Consider the following 25737-nt stretch of genomic DNA (forward strand, 5'->3'; position numbering starts at 1 on the left):
ATTACCTAAAAGTCACTTGCCTGATTAAAAATATGTATATGAAGTATAAATGTCAGATTAAAATAGCACGAACCTCGGATGTTTAGTGAAATGTCATGTTTAGGAATTTAGAGACAATACCTAAAAATTGGATTAAATTAATTTTGAGTGAATTACTTTTGTATAGGAAAGGCTTCCTGGGGGCTGGGGAAAGATGGGGGAAATGATTTAGTGCAGCTAGTAAATATATGGTCATCAGAGCCTTGCCTAGACTTGTGTATTTCAGACCAACAACAGACATCATTTTAGCGTTAAACTACTGTGATTATAAGGAGTATTTCTGATGTCTCTGATAGTTGGTGTGGATGACTACAGCTCAGAGTCTGATGTGATTATTATACCTTCAGCCCTGGACTTTGTCTCACAAGATGAAATGTTGACGCCTTTGGGAAGACTGGACAAGTACGCTGCAAGTGAGAACATATTCAACAGGTATGCTTTTTAAATGTCTGCCTAACAGTGTGCAAACTATTAATCTGATTCAAATCTGACTGAAGTTAATTTGCATGAAATACAAATAATGATTAAAAAAAAACCCACTTAATTCTTCAGTTTCCACTCCTCCTTTTGTTTGCTGATGCTTCCTGTACTTACAGATAGCAAAATATTCTTCATAACAGAAAACATTTGCTTACCTGTTAATATTGTAGTCTGCATTTGCCCAGTTTTATTTCAGTAATGCCACTGAGCTAGTCGTTTCACTTAAAAGCACAGGTATTGTAGAATACTTCACAGGCCTGCACCCACACACAGTTCCATTGGATGAAGAAATTCAAACCCAACATTTAATTGTAACTCTAATCAGTTAAATCACAAATGTGTAAAAATGACTTTTTCTGGTGTTTTATTTTAACATAGTGTTGTTTGGTCTCCAAATACATCTTTAATAAAATGCGCTTGCTTTTATGTTGAATTCTCTGATTTAGTAGCATATGGAAGATAAATCTATGACCAACCACCCTGTAGACTAGCCTCTCAATTTTGTTGTTTATGGCACCTTCTGTGAGGATTTAGCCACGTGCTTCAGTCATGTGAAACGTGCTTAAAATTCCATACTACATACATGAACATATCCCGGTTTGGAAGGTTGGTTTGTTTTCCTTCTGATTTAACTGAAGCTAAGAAATGTATTACGGTTTCTCTTATAGCCTGCACAAATCTGTATGTATAAATTAGTTCTGAAATGCCCAATTTTAAAGTTTTGTTTTGTTTTCCAGAAATTCAAATTTTGTGGCATTTTAGAGTTTGAGGTGAAGTCAGTAACTTGCCACCCAGAAGGGGGAGGTTGTTTGTTCAAATTTTGTGGGGGGAGAGGAATGCGGAGACAGCTTCTAGATTTACAGGTATTTCATTGCGACAGTCACATAATAAAAGCCAGTAGAGTGGAGAATGAACTTGGAAACTCAAGTTATGTGAAACTTGAGTTTTCATCAAGAATAGTAGTCCTCATGTTTTACTGGGATGCGGGGCATGCATAACCTTGAAGTCTTTCAGTGCTGCTGCCCACCTTTCTGCATCCTGTGCTTACCTCTGTCTTCTGCAGGGGAAGATGGGTGGAGTAACTATCATTTTCTCTGGTTTTTGTTTTGTTGTTATAAATGTCTTGCTTAATCCTAGCTCTCTTTGTTAGGCCTAGGTGTGTTATGTAGCATAAGAAAATATAGGAAATAGCATATGATAGTCATTAGTGATAAGACTAAGTAGCAATTCAACTTGAATGAGTTAAGTATTACAGTTTATGATGACTTAGCATCAGATGGTCTGCGGAAACAATGGAGAGATTTTTGCTTAGAGATAAATTGGATCATTTCATAGGCAAAAGATTGGAATAAACATATTTAAGTTAATTTCTGTCTCATTGAAATGGTATAATCATATCCAATTACCTTATGTGTAGGTTCAGATTCACTTAGATTATGATTAAGTTAATAAAAGGAAGTTTTCTGTGACCTTGAACCTGCATTTGTGTTCAGGCAAATTGTAGATGCCCAAATCCTTGAAACTCAATCATCGAGCTTAGGTAAATTTTGATAAGATTTTTTTTTCTTTAATTAAATGGATGAATTCCCTTTTCAGTGTTCTTTAAAATGACATGTAAAGATTTTTTTTTCAAAGTATTCTTTCTTTTTGCATTGTTTTTATTTCCATTTTCTGTCTGGTTAGTAATCTGCTTATATATCACATTTGCAGTGTATGATTATATTGAATAAATTGAAATTATTTTTACTGATTATTACAGAAGCCTAGTCTTTGAGTGGATTCTTGGAGCACTTGCGATTTCTTAGCTGGTGTCTGAAGGTCAAAGGTAGTTCCTCTGAAATGGAAATTGATCTGTCTGGATCCTAAGAAGTGTTAGCAGATAAGACTTGAATTTGTAAAGAGGAATTGCCTCTTTATTTAAATATATATAACTTCTGATGGGATGAACTGGAAAAAGAGCATAAGGTAGGGAGGGAATCCTTTACCAGCTTTCTCAATGGCAGGAGTGGTTGCTGTATTAATTTTTGGCACGTTGTGGTCTTCATCCTCACTCTTTGTAAGGGTTTTCCTAAGCTTTATCACCATTAACTTGCTTCTGTTCATCATTAAGAAGGCTCAAAGTGCACAACAATCAATAGTAGGTCTATTTGAATGGCGAGGTAGCACCTGAACAACAGACCCTTTCCTTTTGATCAGCCTACTTCCCGAGGAATTGCTGTTGCCCTTTCTCTTCAAACCAAAGTGGATCTTGGTGGCAGACTTCCATTCATCAGTATGATCAGTCCTGGCTATCAGTGAGGATATTTAAAGTTACTTCTTTGCTATGCTGCTTTGTTTTCTGAAGTACTTCTTTGCTTTTCCCTTAGAAAGTATTACTTAAGAAGTTGCAGAAGAGTCCTTTTGTGTACCAGTGTAGGAGTTCTAGCAGAGCCTACGTATTGGCCAGACTTTGTCAGCTGTGAGAAAACCTCATCCATCCATCAGAAGAATCCACCTTGTGGCTGAATGGGGAGGTCTGGAAATGCTCTACCTGTCTCTTCTCTGTAGGCATCCTGTTCTTTGGATAAGGCTCATTTAGGTCCCAGAATTGGTGATAGTGACTTTAAGATGTTTTAGGATGATTTCAGGTTGTCTGCTTTTTACCAATTCTATTAATACCTGATATTTTTTGAAATACTAGTTCTTTTTTTTTCCTTTTATTAATAGTTTAATTTCAAAAAAATAGTTTAATTTCAAAATACTGGTAGAGCAGCACTCATTGGTAACTCAGGATGTATTGGTTCTCAAAGAGGGATTATGCGTAGGTTGTACAGCTTATCAGTAGCACTTCTGCTGTCTCCAGTATAGGTGAAGATTTGGCCTAAAGCAGTCTGGGTGACTTGTCTTTTTTTGCCTTCATGGCACAGGCCTATTATTTTTGGTAAGGTCTGTGGAAAGTACTCTTCCTGCTTTCTAGGCTTCAGATGGACTTTAATGTGGCTTTCTGATTCCTGACTCCGATAACACAGTATACAGTTTGATTTTACATGTCTGTGATTCTGGAGCAGATCTAGAAATTTTTAGAATATATGCTCTATTGTGGAATGAGACTTTTTAAGAACTGAGAAGTCAATCCCTTTCCAAAGAATTAAGGGTAAGGATGAATTTTTGGAAATCCAACTAGATTTCCAACTGCATTCTGTAGAGTCAAGAATGTTATTTTACTATATATTTAAAAATTAGGATTGGCGTGCAGAAAGTGTCCCCACTGAAACAGGAGTCTGCTGTTTTCATCCCTCTATGCTGTACTACTATCAAAAACTTCTCAAAGACAGTAGGCTTGGTAGGGTGTTGAGAAACGTATCAGGGCCTTCCATAAGCTTAAGAAATTACCTTGCCTTATTTTCATTCAGATCAGATTATAGCCAACAAGCTGATTCAGAGTTTGGCTATCCAAAGCTACCCCATCTTTTTTCCTCTCCACACTCCCTTTCCCTCTGTCTGTGCAGATTAGCCCAGTGTAACCTTCTCTTTTCTGTTTATTTGGTGAGTACTGACAATAAGGAAATGCCAAACTTATGCAAAAGCTATGCAGGTGAAACTCTAGTGCCATTCATTCGGACTAGGATGTTTCTCAAGAACTTGTCATTTTAGGATAAATCAGGTTATTTCTTCTCATTTCTATCTTCTCTTTCCTGTGTACCGATGTTTCAGTCCTTCTGATCCCACTGTATGTTAAAGAGTAAAATTTAGTAAAAATGAAACAATCCCCAAAACACAGAATTGCAGATAAATACATACCAAATTAAAATGACTCAAATTTAACTTAGAAGTGTACATTAAAGTTATATAAGCCAAACTGTTACAGGTCATAATTTTCCCAAAGCACTAAAAGAAGTCTTAATTACTCGTGATATATATAATGACAAAGGGTGCATGTACCTCTGTTCGTTTAGCCTTTCTCCTTAAGAAAGGTACAAAGATGTTCATTTTGAAACTGGGATTTGATTCAGAATATAATATTCATGTAAACATAAAAGCTCCTCTTGGAGCTAAATTTCTTGGTTTAGAACTTGTCTAAAAACAGGCAAAGAAAAGCTTTTCTTTCTCTCTCTCTCTCTTTCTCTCTGGTAAGGTTGGTAAGGTAAGCTGGCTAGCTAAATGTACCCCTTCATGCATATGAACTCTGTAATTTAAATTTTATGGTATAAATTTAGTAAGGGGCTAATAATGATGATTGGTACACAGCAATTACATCACTCAGAACTCCCAGTACTGATTCCATATAAGGTCAGTGTACAAAAGGGGTTTGAATGAGCCATGCAAAGGTATTTATAGCTCTTCTTGGACTATGTCACTGTGTATCCCAATTATGTCCTTGTGCGCAGTTTTCAAAATGTCTGTGCGGTGCAAGTGGTCGTAAATAAAGGCAGGGTGTTTGTAATCTATCCACATTTTCTTCTGCTAGTCGCAGTGAAGTAGTGCCTACGAATATCCTAAGTGCAAGTCCATCAGTTTTTCTAGTGTTTTACGAGCTCTCCCCATGCATGCTGATAAAAACTTGAACAGATGAAGTTGAACTTCACTAATCACATTTCACTTTGGCACATAGTATTTAAAGCGTTTGTGCTGTGTGCTATGTCCCAGCATTTGGTCTTTGCCCTTTCTTCAGCCAGAACCTGTTTAAGGGATGAATAGGTGCGTTGCTGTCTAGGTGGCGGTCAAAATGTATGGTGCATAAATAATTTTGTTTGAGGGTTCACAGCTGTAGGGTTACAGTGTGCCTCTGACACCACTTACATGGCCATCACTGATGTTGGTGGAGTGATTGTGCCATGAATGTGTTTCAAAGAGTCTGACTCCCTGTTAGATTTCAGTCTATGGGGACGTGTTGTCATTATCCCTAGAGGAAAGCTCTCTACCTTTCCTTGTCACAGGAGGTGTCTCCTTGCTTCACTTGAGCATGAAGCCTGTTCGCTTTTGGTTTTATATCTGTGTCTAGCTCAGACAGGTCATCTTCACAGCTCTGTTACAATTTCACAAACGCTCACCTGGCAGTTGCTGGACAGGCTACCACTACTAGATACATGTTATGCTACTATGCATTAATAGTTCATTGCGGTCATTTGCCTTTTTTTGTAGCTAGCCCACCAGTGTTTGCATGAGAAGAAGGATTAGGCTGCTCAGGCACCAGGGACCTTCCCTTACTCTCTACACTCCAGCAGACAGAGCATTGTTGAAGTATAAGCTTGCAGTGCCTAAATCGTTCCTCATCAATTGCTTGTGTGCTAGCTCTTGGCCTGTGGCAAATGTGAGGTGGGTTTAGCTCTGTCCTGTGCTTATGCTTTGGAAGCATATGGAGAATTTTGACAGATTGTTGGGGGTAGTGGCAGAAGTAAGAGCCCCTGCTGTTTTAGGGGACATGAGTGGACATGGTCACCCAGAACACTGGACAGATGGTTAGAGATTACCCTGTCACTAGAGGCTGCTTACCCAGTTGTGTTTTCTACAAATAAGCCTAACTTGCCCTGTTGCCTTCTGTTGTAATGCTTATTACCATAATCTACTAAAAGCAAAGGTAGATGCAGTGATTCCTGTATGAACAATAGAGAGAAATACCACCTGGATATGCAGGTGGGGGCCATCTTCTACCTTCAGTCCATGAGAAAAGTTGAATGTCTCTTTAAGTGGATTTAATAAGAAGTCATTTCTATTTCAGGTTAAGTTTTGTGTTTTCATCTCTTCTTGAGCAGAAGGTTTGTGGCCTTCAGCTTACAGGGTGGCTACTTCTGCATAGCCATGGGTACATCTCACAGGAGCTAGCAAAGACGTAGTGGGATCCAGCCACTGCTATTCAGAATATGGCTAACAAAGCTCTGTGAGAAGACGAGTCTCCTCAAATCTCCCTGTAGGGTAGGGGCCCATTCCATAGTCCCCAGGAGCCAGATGCAATAGCACTGTTTGTTGTGGCTCTGTATGTTCTGAGATTGTTTTCAAACTTGGAAGTCCCATCCATCCCTCCTTGCTGGTACAGGTAGAATATTCTGTAAGCGCAAATGCCAAGTTAAAGATCCAGGGTCAGTTGTTGCACCAGACGGCTCGGATGCTGTTTCAACCAAAGTAAACAGGTGTAAGAAAGCTGTATCTGAAATAGAAGAGGTGCTCGAGGTGGTTAGTTCAACACGATTTATAGCTCTTCTGGGTCACCAGGGTAAAAGATTATCGACAGGATACTTGATTGGAAGCATTTTATTCTAAAACTCAATTCTGTCTCCATGCCCAGCTGGGAACAATGTCTGGGGTGTGTGTTTTTGTTCAAATGTTCAAGGAACTGCTGACCACCATCTCTTACAGCTACATTTAGCATAAGTCCATTCTCCAGTCACTGTTGTTACGTCTACATCAGTAGGCTCAAAATCCCAACTCGGTGGGCCAGTTGTCATGTCTCTTTTGTTTTTCAAGGTTTTAGTTAATGTGTAGGGGAGAGAGGCATCCAGGCAGGCTGGTGCATGAAATACGCTTCATATGTTCCTCTTCTCTTTTCAGAGCTGTCCAGCCCTTTAAAAGACCAAGTCAACTCTGCTTCTAGGTTAGTCTGTTTCCCTCCATTAGGATTTTGATAGCTGAACTGGCGACTGAAAATCAAGATCTCTGCCTAGAGACATTGCACTTTTACCACATTGAAGAGTGAGGAAAAGGAAATTTGTTAAAGGCAAAGAGTGTTTTTTGAGTTTGTTTGGTTTAGAGGATTTTGTTCATCTGTATGTCAAAACAGTTTAATTTAAAAGAGTTTTGCAAGTGGCCAATGTCAAACATTTTAAATTACTGATTTTTCAGCTTGAGAAAACTTAAATATTTACTTGACTTTGGGAATTCATGAAAGCCTACTGTATTTCTCCGATGGCGTAGAACTGTGAAGTTCTCAGGCTTCCCCTGTGCGCTAGGAATCTAACCATCTGTTTGTTACCAGCTTGTGGCAACTGCTAGCATTCACCATTTGTTGTGAACACGACCACGTTTATTTATGTTTCTGTCCTTGTTTACAGCACTGCTGTTTGTCAACAGTCCTTATATCCAGGCTACACCCTAACAGTGGGTCTGTCAGTCAGTTCTGGAAATATCTGGCACTTGACCCCTGCTGCTTTAGCATTTTGATAAACTGCTCAGGGGCAGTGCAAGAGGTAGCAGCACGTTGGGCAGTGCTCCTTGGCCCATTCCACTGTTGGGATAATCCTGCTAGCTCTCTGAACTGGTGTTCTCCAGCCACGTTGCCCCAAAAGGGGCAGAACAGAGTCAAGTGGCCATATGTCATTGCAGGCTGTTATTGAGAAGAAGGGTTGCTTGCTACACTGTCAGCTGCATTGGTTAAAAACTTAGGGTTTTGTAACTGATGAGTATGACTTTGTAACATAGGCTGCAACAGACCAGTAGGGGAAAAAAACATTTGACTGCATCTTGTCACTGAGAAGTTAACCCTTAGAAAAAATCCTCATAAATTAATAGTAACTGAGGTGATTCTGACTCTTTTCATGTTTTCTTAATATTTCATTTGCTTCTTTGCTTAACATATGTCCCAGGTGCACATAGGCTTGCGTGTGTGTTCTTTTTATTAGCACAGTATGTGCCCACTGCTCTTTATATCATTTAAATGAAGTTTAGCCTTTAAATGTCATCACTGATATGGAAATCTTCTGCTTAAGTTTTCACACTTTTGTTATAAAAATAAGTTCATAATTATGACTGAAACTGTTCTGACAATGGTGGTGTTGTCTTGCTTTGTATGAATCAAGTGAGGGAATTCAGAGGTGAGGATGGAAGGCTGACGCTGTCTCCTAACTTCCCACACTCCTGTTTGCTCACTTGGCAGATGGCTACCATTTCTTAAATTTGTGGCTGGTTTCCCTTATTCTTGTAAGCCGAAGAGATATTTTTTAATGTTACATTTAAAGTAAACACTTCTTCAGGATTATGCTGAATATCAGAATTGATAATTCCCAAAGCAGGGCTAACTAAATTTACCGAGTAAAAAGTGAACTTATGCAAAATTTTATTGTTTGGTTTAAGAAACTTGTGTGATTGCACAACATTTTGATTTGGCTTTGTTTCTGGGCACAAATAATTCTATATTTTTTTTTATTTCTTTCTTGTAAACTAGGCAAATGGTGGCTCGAAGTTTGCTGGACACTTTGAAGGAAGTCAGTGATGATGAGAGAGATTGTATTGCTGTGTTGGAGAGAATCAGCAGATTAGCTGATGATTCAGGTAAGTAGCATTAAACATTTTACTGGGTTAATGAGGGAATATCAGAATTGCTCAAGTTGGACCAATGTTTTCTCTCTCTTTATCAATTTTTATTGTTTTCATGTGTTGAGCAGCTCTGAATACAGTTTCCAGGTCTACTGTGAATATTCAAACTAGGTTTCTATAGAATGCAATAATGCCATAAAATTCCATATTCCTGAATCACCCTTCCCCTTCCACCAAGACAACATTTTTCCTTACTATTTTCCTTGAAAAAATTAAGCCCCTTCAAGGTGTGTGACTACCACTTTCCATCAGTATAATTTAAAAGAATTTTTATGTACTTTGGCTACTCAACAGATCTACGTGGTTATTTTGGATTTGTAGATAAAGATGATTTTACTGCTTTGAAAAGGATCTTGCAAAGCATCTGTGCAAAACTCCCATTACTTTTGATAGAATTTGAATGCTGAAGTTGTTCTTTTGGTCCCTTTTGGGCAACCAGTGGTGAAGCTGAGAGGCAGCAGGAACTGGTAGGCAAGATGCAGATATAAGTAATGAGTAAGAAAGATCCATAGAGAGGTGCTTCTGCTCATTAATTTTTTGAGACTGCTGGGTGTTTGGAATAAAATGTAGGAGAATAATGAAAAACAAATGTGAGAGGAAGGAAGAGTTCCTTAAAGAGGGCTGGTAGGGGGAAAGGGTTAAGGGGAAAAATGGTGTGGACAGAGCTGCAATGAAATTCCAGGCTGAAGATTCTCTGGAAAAAATTAAAGGACTTGACTGGAACAGTGCTGATATGGTTGAAGCACCAGAAGAAAGAACTAAAAGGCTTTAGCAGCAAAGCATCAGAGAAATTCTTTTGTTGTTGGTGAATGCTATGGAGAATTAGAAAAACTTTGTTAAATTTACTTTGAGATGAAAATCTATTTCTTTTGTTCAAGGTGTGTTAGTTCTTCTCCCTTCCAGAATTGCATAGCGCAATACTTTCAAAGGGTAAAAAAAGTACTCTGTAAGATCCTACTGTCTTCATTTGAAATGCACATTTTTATTTTTGTGAGCTAATGTCCTTGTTTAGCCAGGAAAAACAGCCCGTCGTAAGCATTACATAATTGTATTGACTACTTCTCCAACAATTCTTTAAGAGGAAGAAAAAGTCACTATTCATTTAAAATGAAATGTTTTTAATCATGAACAGTGGCATGCAACTGTTCTAGAGCACTTAGCACAGCTCTGCTTCTGAAATCTGTATCCAGTTTGTGTGGTGCTCTGAACAGCTTTGAGCATCAGGAACTTCCTGAAGTTTCATTTCAGCCTTGGCCATAAGACAGATGTATGGAGGAGAAAATGACTTCGTGCAGCAACTTTGTAGCCTTAGGCTTTTCCTTGGTGATCAACCAAGTGTGTCAAACTCAGGCTTGTTTGGGTAGAAACGTAATGATTGCCAAGAATTGAGCTCAGATCAATTTGTTTCCTTTAACAGGGGTGGAGTACATTTTTAGTCAGGGTTGATATTTTCCCAGCGTCAGTAGAAGCAGCATTTCAGGCTTTTCCTGCGTTGTAGAGGTTGTCTTAGTTCTGCCAAACTAGTAGCACTAGATTCTGCAGCTGCTCCACAAATTAAATTTCTGCAAACTTAGCTGTGGGTTTCATGCCTCGAGCAGTTGCAGTATTGGACTTAGTATATTTCTGTAACACGGGTAATTAGAATAACCTTACGTCTTTAACCATACCAAAATTCATTAGGAAACTAGATCTGCCTTGTATCTTTGTAATGTGTGTTCTTTCCTATTATGTAAACGGCAGTGTTGTGGGGTTGTTTTGTTTTGTTACGGTTGCTATTAATAGAATTGTTTTTCATTTTTCTCATATCTGACAATTTTTTTTCACAATTTTTTCCAACTTGCTTTGTAAAACATAAAATAACTGAATTTGGAAGAAGAAAATATAATATCTGTGCATTTTAACTTGCTTGGTTAGAGCCACATGTGTATATGGTTAGGGCCACCCTGGAGTCAAATTGTGTTTAAATGCATAAATAAAAAACTACTGGGAAGTCAACCTAAACTGTGTACAGGTCTTCTCATTTCTGATAGCTGTTACTTATTAGCCTGTTTTCCAACTTTGGGGAGTGTTTTCTTGTCAAATCAAGTCAGCGAAAGTAAGACACTTTTTGTTTTTTAACAGTAGTTGATATATTAAGGTTTGAATTGAAGAATGCAGCTGGGATATACAACATCCATGCTATCTTTGTACTGCTGGTGTTATCTAAAATACTGTAAAGATATCTAAGCAATCCTTTGCCCTATTAATACCTTGTAACTTCTGAAGTCCTGTTGCTGGGCTGATGTCTTTCAAACATATTCTTTGCTTCTCTGCCTGAAAAATAAATGTTTCCTTTTTTTTTTTTTGAATGAGTTGGGACTACAATAGGACAGCTGTTCCTTTTTGTGTTTGAGAGCAAGAGAATTTCAAAACTAATTATTTTTATTGTTGTACTGTGATAACTCTTTAAGAATCTAAATGACATCTTTGTTGTGCTAAACACTGCATTAATGTGAAATAAAAATCATTACTACAAAGAGATCTGCATTCAAATATGTGATTGCATGAGGGAAGGCACAAAAACCCATGAGACAGTATGTGTCAGTGTGATACTGACATCATACTGACACATCTTGATATACCAATCCCTATACAAGCCCATCTTGATGTACCAATGGGCTAGCCATGATGTAAATTTTTGAGGCATCCATGACAAAGGCAAACACCAGCTAAAACTGCTTATAAAAAAACACAGTGACAAAAAATTCTCAGATATCATTTGGTAGGAAGTCACTTGGACTCTTCAAGTGGTCTAGTTAGCATCACTGATTTATGAAAGTTTCTTTGTTTGGGTATGGAGGGAGAGAATTAAGTATTGCTTATTGAAAAGTAAGTGATGTTTCAACAGCTTTCTGTCAACAGTGAATTTGGTGGTTGCAGGTGGACAGTGAGTTGTGTGAAATGTAGTTTGTGCAAGAGTCATGTCTACTGTTGTGTAATTACACGTACAAATTGTATGAAGCGGGTCTCTTCCTGGCAGGGCATTTTGGATGTTTTCTAATGGAGGGGTTCCACGTTGTACTTGGCTTTGCAGCTTAGTGTTAGATCACTAATATCCGCTTGAGACAATACTGAAAATGAGGTGCTGCCAGCTTTGGCGTGCTGAGGGAACGCAGGAATTGCTGTGCCCTAGCATCATATCCTGCTGTAAGTGGCATCAAAGAATAGCAGTTTCACTGGAGGAAAAGCATCAGTGACAGTTTAGGAATAATCTGTTGCTTCCAACCCCCTTACTTGCCAAATAAACTTTTTCTTCCCTATGATCTTTGGTAGTGAGTTACCTAGCATAGTTACAGCTGTGCTAGGAAGGTGATACCTTATTTCTTTGCAATCTACTATTTAATCACTTTGTAATTTCTCTCTTTCTTTAGGGTTGCTAGGTATGGCTTCCCACTTAAATGTTCTTATGGTGTCTTTGATCCCATGGAAGCTTGCTGATTGGCAAATGTGATTTTATTCCCCAAGAAACCCTTGTTAGTGTTAGAAACAGCTGGGCCGTCTTCATTCCCAAGTGCAGACTCGTCACAGACTTACATGAGTTTGAACAAGGCCCTTATGTCTTTTTCACTTGTATGAATTTGTATTCATTTCTTTTTGTCCCAGCTTGTGAATGGTTTATATAATATAGGGCTTCATTGCTGTGTGCACAAGTACCATTAACTTTCTTTGAAAGTTAGCCTCAGCCAGAATTGAAACATTTTTGGCATTTTGCATAGTGTGACTGCAATACTGTGCACCAGAAGCTTTACATCTTTTGCAAGGGTTCTTTTAGAGGGAGGGAGCGTGTGTCTCCATTTTTAAAATGTATGTGGTATTTTAGTGTACTGGGAAATAGATATACACAGGTATTGTTATAGAGAAATGCTGCAAAAAAAAAGAAAGAGACTTGCTGGAGGAGTTGCACTTACTGGCTTGAATATAACCAGCTAGAAATTTTTTCTCCTGAATGAAAAAGTCTTTTTTTCTTTCTGCACAGAATCAGTTGTGAATGCAGTTTGCAGAGCACACTGATTTTTAGAAACAATTATTAGACTAATTGGTCATTAAGTTTGGAAGCTGTGTAATCAGCCTTAATGTGGATGGCCTCGCAACCTTAATTACTTAATAGCGTGCTTAACCTGTGTTAGCAACACCATTCAAATCAAATTGCAGTTGTTACAGTGAGAGGTGCCAACAGTGTCTGCCCAACGGCACATAGTACAGCATTGCATTTAACGACACCTTCATATTTATGAAATATCAGTGGGAGCAGGGAGTTCCCTTTCCCTGCTGTCAGCAGCTACCCTCATACCTCTTCCCCCAGCTCCTGCTACATGATTTTTTCCCTCTGCTGGTGCAATCCTTTTTCACCTCTCCATGCTTCTAATTGATGACTAGCGGTGACTTTCCCCTCACTCATTAGTTACTCTGTATTTCACTCCTGGTCTGTCAATCAGTAATGAAATTGATTTCTAGTTAGTAAAAGAAAATAACCTGACTAGTGAAGCAGCACGCAAATCAGACACATCAGTCCGTCTGATGGACCCTTAAGCTAAAAGGATGGGCTCTGGGCACACAGTATATTTTTCACTCGTCTAGGTTTTCTTTGGCCTTCAAGAAAGGTAGGAAAGGTGGAGGGATATATGAAATAGAAAATGAGAGAAAGCAAAAGGGGAAATGTAGTTAACACTAGAAGAAAAAAGAGGGGGAAGGAAAATTATGTTTGGGAAGGAAGGGGGGTAAAGTTTGAACTGGTAAAGTGTAGAATTTATTTAATTTAAAGTTTATTTTTGACCATGCAAATGACTCTTTCCATTACTATCTGAATGATGTTGATAGATTGTCATATCCAATATGGTGTGGACTTTATACTCAGGCTGAATACATAAGTGAGCATCTGTACAAGGGGGATGGATATGAAGGTGTTTTCCACATGGCTTGTTTCTCTCTAGTACGTGCAAATCAATGTTTTCATTTGGTCTTTCACAAAAAGATTTTTTTTAAGAATGAATGTGTAAATGTAAAGCTATGAATTTATATATTTCTTTCTTACTCACAACCCTCTATGAAAATAAATATTAATACTGAGGTGTACTTAAAACATTAATCAGAATTGTCAATTGAGGCAGCCTTAACATCACCAAATTGTTTTGTGTTGGTAACAACACAAAAACATCACAGTTCCTCACAGATGTAGGGGAAATTGGTCGTTTTGGGATAAATAACGAAAGCTTTGCAGAATTTCTTTTAAATACTGTCTGTGTTGCAGAATAAGCTATTGTGAAATAAGTCTAATTGTGAGTTGGCTCTGGAATAATGATTTCATTTAAAAATAACTGTTCTGGAGCAATTAGTCTGCAGTAATCCCCTTTTCGTTTCCAGTATACAGCTAACCATGGTGCTTCACTTCCTCATAGCTGAAGAATACAGTAAGCATTACACACTTTTATAGGAAAACTAACTGTATGTGCAGGGGTAGTTAGATGAAAATGTTGGCACTTTGCTTACATGAGAGATGATGTCAAATTTTAGGGGAAATTGAAATGTCTTTCACAGGTAGGAAAGGAACAGTTAAGTACTTCTATCGTATTGGAGTCAGTTTGGGATGTTGATTTAAACGGTGATTGGTGAAATACCTAAAACCGAAGGCTGACGTGTACAGGTTAAAGTCTGCTCAGGTTCTTGAGATATTAGAGGGAATATATTACTGGTTTTGCGTGATCTGGAAATTGAGGGAGGTAGAACTGCATAAAAAAGTTGCCATAATAAAATGATGAAGTTATTCCACAAACAGAAGAAATGGAAGTCTATTTTCATTTCTTCTGTCATTCTTTTAGTCGAGATTGATTTCTAAAACTTGGTTCAGTAATTCTGTGTCTAGAGAATACAAGAGAGCTGACAGAACGAAATAAAGCACTAATGAACGAGAAAAACAAATTGAGTTTGCTCCTGAAATCTAATCTGGTATTAATGTTTCTTTCCAATTTTTTGTTTGTTTTGACAAGTTGCAGGGTTTTTTTAGTAGCCTACTACTTTAAGGCACAGACGTGTACCTTCAGGAGATAGTATTTTTAAATGCTCTTCTTTTCAGATTTACTCTGCCAAATGGAAATAATACTGTTCCAAGTAAGTGGTATGGAGAACCTAATTGTACACAGTAAATTTCCAGAGTGCTTAAAATAGAAACTTTTAATCTTGACATGAAGTGAAATTTCTCCATCCAGATTTCGTTTGTATTTTGTGAAAATGTGGACCTGACTCTCTTGTGCAGTGTAAAAATAAATAAATAAATATAAATATAGATATATATGAAATATAGATGTGTTCCCCAGCTGGATAAGCTTATAACTTAAGAAGCGACATGTAATAATTCTATGTGATACTTCCACAGTCCATTTGCTCTGTTGGTGACCAAGGCATAAATTTGGTTATAAGCTACTGAAAAGTTTAAACTAAAATGGCAGACACTGTGTTGAAGCCTGCTGGCAGCCTTTTGGAGCTGCAACCCATCTAAGCTGAAGCCAAAGCTGAGGAATGAATTACACGAATGACAAAGTGCAGGATCTTTAGTAGAAGTCTTTGGCATTGAGTTATGTTTCCTAAAGACCCAAGCAACAACAAGAAAAAAATTGCTCTGCTGTAACCTTGTCAGACTGCAAGATTAGACGCTATTCAGTACACACTGGAACATATGCTTCAGTGTTTGGAAGAATTGAGGTCTTATCTAAATTGGGAAGCTTACAGTTCAGGTTCTTGCTCAGCAGCAGTAACTCTCTGGAGCAGCACAGTGCCTTTTGATAGTGAATTATGGTGTTGCTTTACAGAGCCAGCGACACACAGAGGGCTGGTTTGTTTGTTGGTTTTAATTGAGCTTACTCAGATCTCAGAGCCACATACGTAAAAGCTAGGAGATGCACAAACTAAGGTGCGTGTACTGTTCTAATTCATTCCTGGGCATGAATTTTTTTTTTTATCATCCCATCTGTCTGTGTGCCCCACGAAGCCAGAGCTTGCTGAGTAGCTCAGGGAGAAGGGGGCTCACTTTACACGAGCAGCTCTTCAATACTGTCATGCAGTATGGCCGCTCTCGTGAGTGATGCATAATAGATGAATCTTGTTTTGAAGGAAAAAAAAAAAGAAGGATATTCTGACTTTGGCACTCATTGCTGTTTCACAAGAGCACTTCATAAAGAAATTCATTAAGTCATTTCCACAGCAAACCCAGTCAGTTTAGGGAAAGGAAGCGTTGTCGTGACTTTATCAGTGGGCATGTAAACTGTGGAGGTATGAAAGTCAAAACAGCCTGCCCATTGTGAGTGCCTAGCGTCTGAAGCTTCGTGCGTGGCTCTGGATATGCTTAACGTGGAGCTCTTGTTGGGTTTGATTGCACCGCTCTCCATTCTCCAGCAGTGAAGCCAGAGTTTAAGGCTCCAATCGAACAAGGAGCGTGCAATTACTCTGTGAAGGGTTTGGCTTAAGCATTTCACACAGCTTGGTGCTGGACAAAGGAGCAAATCAAGCTCCTCAGAGGTATTTTGCTGCTTCTGCTCTATTTAGATAATAGCGTCACAGTAAGTAGTCCCTGTGCCCTCTTTTACTCTTTTCTTGCTTCTGTCATCAGAAAGTTCTGCTACTTGACAGAAATGTGTGATTGCACAGGGAAACCAATCCAAGTGCCAGTTCTTTCTGTTTAATCATCCTCGTGTGGTGGGGCAAGAGCTGTGTCAGCCAGATCAGTTCTTTGATAGGGCTTGTTGTCTGGCTGCACGAACGGTTGCATTGGCATAATGGAAGGGCCAGCTGCAAGTTTGGGGTTTGGGAGGGTGGGAACTGCCTGAAGCAAATTCAGGAACAGTTTAAGAAGCACTGCTGTCAAACATGAAGCCTCAGCTGAATTTCTCCTCCTCTTTCCCACTCCTCTCCCCAACCACCCCTACCCCCCGGTAAGTATCAGTTATCTTCCATTTGCTGCAGGGAACGAGGCAGGGGTCCTAAGAAGTGAGAAAGAGATGCTAGTGGATAAGCATTGTGACACAAGCCTGGTGTACCCTTAGATCATGTCCTGGACGTGTTTTGAAGTAGCAGGTTTATGGGAAAGGTGGGAGGAAGTCCCTCCAGCCCTGGCGTTGGGCCCTGCTTCCAATTTCTTGTCCAGCAAGTTCCAGTCTGCCTTCCCTTCACTTGCCAGTCTTACCTCATCTTTATTCACCTCTCAACCCTCCGTGCCTCCATTCCCAGCCTGGTGGTTCCTCACTGTGCTCTCGGTTTCCCTCTGTGGCTGTGCTTCAGCACCTTTTCCGGCCTCTGTCCCGTCTGCCTCTGAATTGGATGCTTTCTTCTGTTGCTTTGCCGAGGTGCTACTCAGTGAGTTACTGAGTCTCAAAGTGCTCGGCCAGGAAGGACTTCTCCATTCCTAGCTGGTGTGCTCTCTGTTGTGTGCTGGACAAGTGCAAACGGAGAGTGTTTTCAAGGTCCTGAGCTCTGCCACTGTTGGGCAGGTTTTCACACAGATGGAAAAACACTTTCTGATGTAAAAGGACTCCCCTCTCTTGCATGTATTTCTGTGCCAGAAGTAAAGCTAGGCCTTATCTGATAAAAGGAACAGAATTCAACGTAGGAAGACATTAGATGGTCTTGCCAAGTTCAGTCTTCAAAACAGCTGATCTGCTTTTGGTTTTTCCTAAGAAAACCTCATCCAGTGAAGATTGGCAGCTTATGCTATCCTGTGTTCTAATGACTCTTTTGGCAAATTTTTGTAAGGAAGTGAAAGATGAGGTACTATGTGTTAGGCAACTTTAAAACTAGGAGGTGCTGCAAGCTTCCAAAAGAAAACTAAACAGAAATTAGAAAAAAAAATAGACTGAAGATGTTAAATTTTTATTTTCAAAGCTTTTTAGAAAAAAAATAATCCTTTTAGCAAGAATTAGTATTTCCTTTCCTTATGTTAATGTGATATGTAGAATTTTTCTTTCAAAATTAATGATCTCATTATATATGAGACCTATATACAGGTGTTTATTTTGGTCAACTGTTATGTTTAATGTTACAAACATTGTGTTCAAACTGAAATCCAAGTCTTCTGGTATCTGTTCATTTTCATTATTTCAAGTTTACTAAAACTTGCGTGTAGTTTGAGTAGTATTCTTCAAGATCTGGCTTCTTCAGTACAAACTTATATGTGTATTGCTTATGGAGTCCAACCCACATGTGTTTCAGAACATCTGAAATTTAAATAAGGGCGTTTGTCATGTATGTTCCTATTTTATTGTTTTAAGAAGAGAAACAAAGCAGACTGGGAGACTTTTTCTTTATTATCATGAACAGAAAACCTATTCAGTATTGATTTATCTGGGTTTTCATTTTGTATTTTGAACTTTGCCAGGAGGTCATAAACTTTACAGAGTTTTTCTGTATTTTTTTTTCTATAGGAAAAATAATTTAAGTCTATAGTCAGAGAAATGGAGCAAACAGACATTTGGTTACTTTGTGTGCTATGATTCTGTTCTCGTCCTCAGTGAAGAGACTACACAAAGCATGGTACTTGCTTTGTCTTTGTTTTGTTTTATTCAGTCTTAAGCTGTCAATTTTAACTAATGCTCAAGAAAGCTAAGAGCTGCATGCATTATCCATGTTAAATACAACTACAAATCACATGTTCCTATTTAGCAAAAGGTTATAGTTTTAATGTTTCATGTTAATTCCAAGTATTCTAGGGAAGATGGTTTTGTCATGCCATTAAGTTTTACCTGGACAGTTGCTTTGTAAAAATATAGTAAGGCATATGTATGCTGTGAACTGTATACATTTTATTATTTAAAATATAAATCAAGTTATTTCCACTTGAGAGTAATCGATGGGTTTTCAGTACGTGTTTTTGTACGTAATCAGTTCTCTAACAGTAACCACAGATGTAAACAAACTCTGAAAGGAGAGAAATACTTAGTACTTAGGTCTGAAATGATTTTATTTTATTCATGTGGATAAGTGAACTATTAGGCATGTGATAATGACCTACTTCTTAAATTGAATATGTTCTTTTAATACTCAGTTGGAATTTAATCCATATTTAATTTTTCTTCTTGTTTCTCCTCTCATTCCCCAAATAGACGAGCCCATTCTGCAGGGATTAGGATTCATTCAAGCAGTACACCATTTTCTTAATTGAAAAAGTAAATTAAGTGTTCTTGAACCAGTCACCAAGTTTGATGAAAAACTTATCTAAAAGGTTTAAGAAACAACTAGAAGGACGCAGGACCGTTTCTATGTGACAAGAATATCAGTAGACTTAAAATGCATAGAATGAAAAAAGCAACTGTGATTGTGGCTGGTTATCCTGCTTAGTGGAATCTTTCCCATATCAAAGGCTGCAGGCAGGAGCCACTCTCAGTTTGTTTCTTCCCATAGTGGTAGCAGCGTTGGGTTGACTTGCTGCATAGCAGTTTTCTTGGAAGTAGGTGATGCTTGTAGGGAATTTGGATGGATTCTGACACTCAGAATGTTTGATAACTTGCTCTCTTGTGTCTGTGTTGTTGATGGTGTTTAATTTTTTTTTTTTTGTAATTGATAATATGGGGCAAGGCTAAATATTTTGTAGAAGTTTAGCAGTACAGAGTGTTATTTGTACCTGGTTGTGTAAGAAGATGGTGCTTATCAAAATGACACTCACTGTAAACATACTGAAATGAACACTTGAGAATGCAGTTTGTATATACAGAACTGTGAAAAGGCTTATTCTGGCAATATCTGGCAGTATGCTAACATTTATCATGCCTTTTTTGGTTTTATTTTGACCCTGACAGAGCCTACAGTGCGGGCAGAACTGATGGAACAGGTGCCTCATATTGCTATGTTTTGTCAAGAAAATAGACCTTCGATCCCATACGCTTTTTCCAAATACTTGCTACCTATTGTGGTACGGTACCTTGCAGACCAGAATAACCAGGTAAATGTCTTGTAGAAACAGTTTATAAGCTAGTTAACTATTTCTGTTGTGAGTTTTTTCAACTTAACTTGTTTAGGATCGTATAAATGGGTAATATTTTGAAGTGAAAAAGGTTTTGAATGACTTGAAGTACAGGACACTCTGAAATCATTAAAAATCTGAATATTTTTCACCTAATATGATCTGTTCTGATCTTGGGGCTTTTATATGGTATTATGTTCTTATGGACAAAATCAAACAGTCGTTTTTCTAAGCTAACATAATTAAATTATGGCAAAAAGGGACAATAGTTACAAAAAAACCTGACTCCTTGTTATAATTCAATTTTTAAAGCAGTGTTACATACTTTCATATCCAGTTCTTTGTATAATAATCCAGTAATTGCTATTTTGTAAGCTGAATTTGCATGGAACTTTGTGTGGTTTTTATGTCTTCATGTAAGAATTATCTCATCTAAACTTTTCTGTAGGATTCTCCAAGTCATTTCAAAGTAAATCCGAGGTGGAATGTTATCTCAAGTAATTTAGAACTCTTTTGAGTTTTAGTCATTTTTTTTAACCTTGGCCAGATTTTCCATAATTAAAAGTAGGAATCAAAACCAGACATTTTTCTTCACAGTGGTTGTGCTAATTCACAGATAATAAAACAACCATTCTTCTGCTTGATATTCTCTTGCTCACAGATTCAGTAATTCTGTTCATCTTCATAACCTCTGTTGATAACTCCGTATTCCATTTTGCTGGTTTGCTCTGAAACAAAGATCTCGATGGTCTTCTCATAATTACTGCATTGCAGTATGTAGTCCAGCATTTTATATAATGTTTATATCTCTTCTGATACACATGACCTTGCATTTGCAAGTATTAAGTTCATGTACTATAAGCAAGCCCATCTTTTCAGTTCATCTGGATTGTTCCAGTTGACTCCAGCAATTTCTGAATCATCTCCAAGCTTTTATCGGTAACTTTGGATTTTTTTTCCAGAGGATAGCAAATGCATGATGTTACGTTTGTCAGTGCTAGGTATACATATACTGAAGAGCACTGAGGACTAATTCCCCTAGAAACAATTCTATTGGGTAATTATTACCTCCATGAAATTACTTCTTGAGTGTCAGTAGTTAACTACATATGAAGTCAATTAGTAGTGGTCATCCTATTTTTGTACTTTTTTGCTAGATGGAACTAAACAGAATTGTCTCTCGGAATTTAAAACACATTCAAAATAAATGCAGTTATTTATTGTCAGCCAAACTTGGTAATCTCAGAAAAAAGAGGATTTGTTTAATGAAACTCATGCCATAGAACTTTGTTACTCCCAATTAGCTATGCTGCTTCTCTTCCAGGGCTTTTTTTTTTTTTTTTGGCATGGCAGTCATGACTTTTGGGAAATACGTAGGCGGACACTTTTATAATAGCATTGCATTAGTATATAATAAGCAGGCATTCTTGGATCTGATGTTTTGTTTCAAACATGAAGTGTTTGCAAAAGCATTTTTGGAACACTTGTCCTCTCTCTCTGAGTCCCACAAAGAGTAGGTGTGTAGCAGTGGGTAGGTACAGCTCACACATTAAAAAAAAAAAAAAAAAAAAAAGCCAAACCTCTTTAAACTCTTTGATTTTTGTCTTCTTCTGTTAGGTAAGAAAAACAAGCCAGGCAGCACTGTTAGTTCTGTTGGAACAAGAACTCATAGAGAGATATGATGTGGAGACCAAAGTATGCCCTGTTCTGATAGATCTGACAGCTCCAGACAGCAATGATGATGTGAAGACGGAAGCCGTGGCTGTAAGTAACAACAATATTGAACTATACAGTATAGCATTTGCCTGAATGGTTGGTGTTGCAGTGATGCTGCCATGTTTCCAAAGATGCACATTAATGTGGTAGGAGAGAGAAAAATTTATATTTCTATCCATAACTAATCCATAACTTTTCCATGCTGTCTTACACAAGTCAAGCTTAGAGTTAAACTCAATAGCTTGTATATGCCATGAAGGAAAACCCAATTGGACAGGCCAGGACAGGGGATTAATGTTATTGACTCCTAAAGCATCTGGTATTGATAGCTTCTTGTTTTTTGCAGGTTTGTTTTATGGAGGTTTAAATTGCATATGTGGAAAATTTCCATTAGTGGAAAATGTTTAATGCTTGAATTCTTTAGGTCTTTATATTTGTTCTCTTTATTGATTTTTTTTTTTCGATTGGACAAAATAAAAAGCATCTGAGTTGAGTTCTTTTTTGTTTGTTTGTTTTCGCATTGGATACAACCGTGATAATTAAAAATTCCTGTGTGCCAAATTAAAATAGAAAGCAAATTAATAATTCATAAAGGAGAAAGGGCAGAGGCTGTGTGTGCAAATGCTTCTGTTTAATTTTTTCAGTTTGCGTTGATGGTTTTAGCTGGATAAATTTTTTGTTCTTATTTGTTAAGAGAAACCTCATTAATGTTTTACTGTCATAATGTGGCCGGACTACTAAACAGGCTGGGCATTTGACACCAAATTTACAGTACTTTCTTGAAGAAGCTTTCAAATCTGTAAGAGAATAGAATTCAAAGCAGAGATTGGTTTACCCATCTTCATTGTTTTGAAGATACTGAAACTTGAGAAAGGTTTCTGTACTAAACTAAGTCTTCTTTATTATTATAGAAAAGTTAGTTTATGATATGACTGATATGACTAGGAAAGCTAAAATTCTTTTAGACTACCTTCTCTTAAAAAAAAATGTAAAAATCAGAATGAAAGAACAGTTAGAAGGTAAAGCTGTCACTTTCTTTGGTATGATACAATTTTTCTCAGTAATTTTATGTTAAAGAATTACAGGTGACCAGTATCAACTATTGTAATTAATTTTTAAATCATACTGGAGATGTAGAAGTCACTTAACCATATTAATTGTCACTAGTTTTCTGTTAACTGTCAAAAAATTCCTCAAGTACTGGAATAGTGAAAGTGTTGTAGTTTTTTTGTTGTTGTTTTGGTTTTTTTTGACTTTATAATTCAGTTTGGAAAAATACATGTAATTTCTGAGAGCTCATTTATATTAATTAGTTTTCATTCTGATTTAATTCATTGAAAGTCCAAAGCCTTCTACAACTGCGTTGCATTATAGCAGGGAGAAGGTTAAAAAGGGGGGGGGGGGGGGGGGGACTTTTTTATAGGAGTGGCCAAACCTTTTTGATTCAAGATCTAGATTTTTTTTCCAGTATTTTTCACAATTTTCAGTTTTCTGTATCAGAATAAAAAGTAAATGTAAAAAGGGTCTGCTTAACTGACACGGAATTGTCTTGTGCAGTCATTCCTAATTATTGTCTGTCTTGCCACTAGATAATGTGCAAAATGGCCTCCATGGTGGGAAAAGACATCACGGAAAGACTTGTTCTTCCTAGGTTTTGTGAGATGTGCTGTGACTGCAGAATGTTTCATGTTCGTAAGGTATGAATTATCAGCATCTAGTCTGGCTTATCTGTGAAAGGAGTGTCATCAGCTTGGAACTTGCATTTGTCTAAATGACGTTGTCCTGCTAGATTTCATTTGTGACATTTGTAAGTGAAAGTTATGGGGTTTCTTTGTAGCTTGCCTTTCCACAGACTGTGTATTTGACACTTGAGTTTTTTCCAGAGTACCTACGTTTATTATCAGAAACAAACAAAGAAGCTGTATGTCCTTATGATTGTGCAGGTAGCATTGTGTGCATGGTTGTTCACATGAAAATGGGAACCAGCTGTACTTGATAAAGCATCAGCTACCTGAGCTCATAGCTTAGTACTTAGAATTAAAGATGCTCATTAAGATGAAGCAAACCAGTATTCCATCATGGAACTTAGGTGCTGAGGCTGTGTTTCGGTTTCACCCTGCCATTGTATAACTTCTTTTTCTTTATAATTGCTTGGGGTGTTTCATTTGACAGCACTTTGAACATATTTAATCTTCCTTCCCTTTCACTTAAGTTTTGCGGTGCTCCTTTAATGATTTTTAAAAGGCTGATTAAAGTTGATTTTTTTTATTATTTTTATTTATTATCATTATTATTTTTAAACTGTAGAAATTGATGGAATGGGGAAGTGGCTGATTTTGAATTAGCACCAAAAACTGCTTTTATGGTTTTAAAAGCTGTTTAGACTTTTTATGCTGTATTAAAACAATTGTTTTAGTAGTTATTTCTTGCATTTTGTCTGCAAGGTATGTGCAGCCAACTTTGGAGATATCTGCAGTGTGGTTGGGCAGCAAGCCACTGAAGAAATGCTGGTAAGCCATCTCTTAAAGGTTTTTTCTTTTTAATACGAGTCCGTAGTGGAGTTAGACAAGGTATACAGAAGGACAACTAAAATTATTAGGAAAGTGCTATGTTTCCATGGTAAGGAGAGACTAAAATGCTGTGACTCTTAGTTTAACTGATAGGAGGTTTTGACTGAGGTTTGCAAAATCTTTGAAGACAGTTACCATGAATACAGACCTCTTACTTGCCAAATCACACAGTCTAGAGCTGAGGGATACTAGACCTAGGAGAAGGGTTTAAAACTGACCAAAGAAAATACTTCAGGTTGTGAAGGCAGAGAGTATCAGCAAATTCAAAAAGGCAAGAAGTAGGCAGGAATGTGTCTGCTAATGTCCGTAATGCAATGAGAAATTGCAGGTACTGAGGAGTAAGAGGGGAGTAGACTGATAGGAGTGGGCAAGGCTTGTATGGTCTTTTAATGCTGCAGTTCGTTGATTCCTTCTGTTAAAGTCAGATTTCCTAACCCTTAGCAAAACCTCAGAGCCCTCCTGGGAAGGAGGGAAAGAGAACTAGAGGGAAAGAAAGGCAGAGAAAATAAAAGGATCTGGGCAATAACAAACAAAGGGAAGAAGACGGGCTTAAAATGGAAAAAGAGGGAGCCCCTGTTTTTCTGGGTCAGTAAGCAGAGGATCCTTAACAATACCTCTCATTCCCTCGGCATGGCATGTCCAAAGAGCTGGGGGATCTTGCTTGGCTCAGGGACGTGACAGGGTTAGGGAGCAGAAGTTAGCGTGAAAGTCTCTGGGATCCTTCTTCAAGCTTTCTTCTCTTGGTGCTGTGGATGGTGAGCTTGTTGAGGGCAGGAGGAGGTTGATGAGTCAGTCCTGTGAATTAGTGGGTTTCTTCTATGGAGAACAGTGTAGATGCAGGCACGACACCTGCAAATGGCTGCAGAGCCTCTTGTTGATGTGACAAGTAGACCTAGTCTGATCCTCAGGAGGTTTCTTATGTTCTTACAGTATTTGCTGCATTGTTCCTTAGGTACTGCGTGATTCAAGCCATTTGATAATGGAGTATCTTTGCTCAGATTTACAACCTACATGCTTCTTAATTACAGACGTAAATTGATTTCTTTTACACAGATGCCGTCTTCTTAGTGATACATGTCAAGAATTTGGATTAAAACCTTGTAGAAGGTGCAATTGGAGTATTAAAAAAAAAAGTGGTTATTAGTATGTCAAAGCAATATCATGTTGCTAGATTGTTCTTAAAAATGTTGGGAATCTCTTTCCATAACAAAAAAAATGCTATTTTGCATGTTCTTCGTCATGTGAACTTAGTTAAACTAATGCATCTGTTGAGTATGAGGGCAGAGAACTTGATGAAGGAAGTGAATAGGAAAAAAAACCCACTTTGAAACAAGTGTCTGCTAAGACTTGCAAACTTATTCTGTCCTGAACAGTTGCCAAGGTTTTTCCAGCTCTGCTCTGATAACGTGTGGGGAGTTCGAAAAGCCTGTGCTGAATGCTTCATGGCCGTTTCTTGTGCAACATCACAGGAAGTCCGACGGACAAAGTTGTCAACCCTTTTTATTAATTTGATTAGTGATCCTTCACGATGGGTAAGAACTGCTTTTTATTTCTTGAGTAACTGTTACGGTTTAAAGTTTTTACTGTGGTATTCCGTATATAACTTTTCCCCGTAGGTATGGATAACACAAGTTTCACATGTCTTGAGCAAGACTCTTGTTGGAA

The 25737-nt window shown here is 37.9% G+C and overlaps 1 protein-coding gene across 17 annotated transcripts in view; it reads left to right on the forward strand.

Moving 5' to 3' along the window:
- Window positions 1-25737, forward strand: part of PPP4R1 (protein phosphatase 4 regulatory subunit 1) — a 64505-nt gene that overhangs the window by 14903 nt on the left and 23865 nt on the right. For 6 of the 17 annotated variants that reach the window (XM_080579886.1, XM_080579885.1, XM_080579891.1 and 3 more), the window contains 7 exons: window positions 336-471; window positions 8654-8760; window positions 19623-19765; window positions 21404-21550; window positions 23092-23199; window positions 23947-24012; window positions 25446-25604. In XM_080579886.1, the coding sequence (XP_080436012.1) occupies window positions 336-471; window positions 8654-8760; window positions 19623-19765; window positions 21404-21550; window positions 23092-23199; window positions 23947-24012; window positions 25446-25604 (866 nt within the window). Of the gene's footprint in view, window positions 1-335; window positions 472-593; window positions 1126-2885; window positions 3033-7044; window positions 7088-8653; window positions 8761-19622; window positions 19766-21403; window positions 21551-23091; window positions 23200-23946; window positions 24013-25445; window positions 25605-25737 lie in introns of those variants that run through there. The other 11 variants (XM_080579887.1, XM_080579890.1, XM_080579893.1 and 8 more) reach the window with 7 other exon arrangements.

The sequence above is a fragment of the Anser brachyrhynchus genome (genome assembly GCF_964034855.1).
Source record: "Anser brachyrhynchus genome assembly, chromosome: 2".
In the NCBI taxonomy this organism is placed as follows: Eukaryota; Metazoa; Chordata; class Aves; order Anseriformes; family Anatidae; genus Anser; species Anser brachyrhynchus.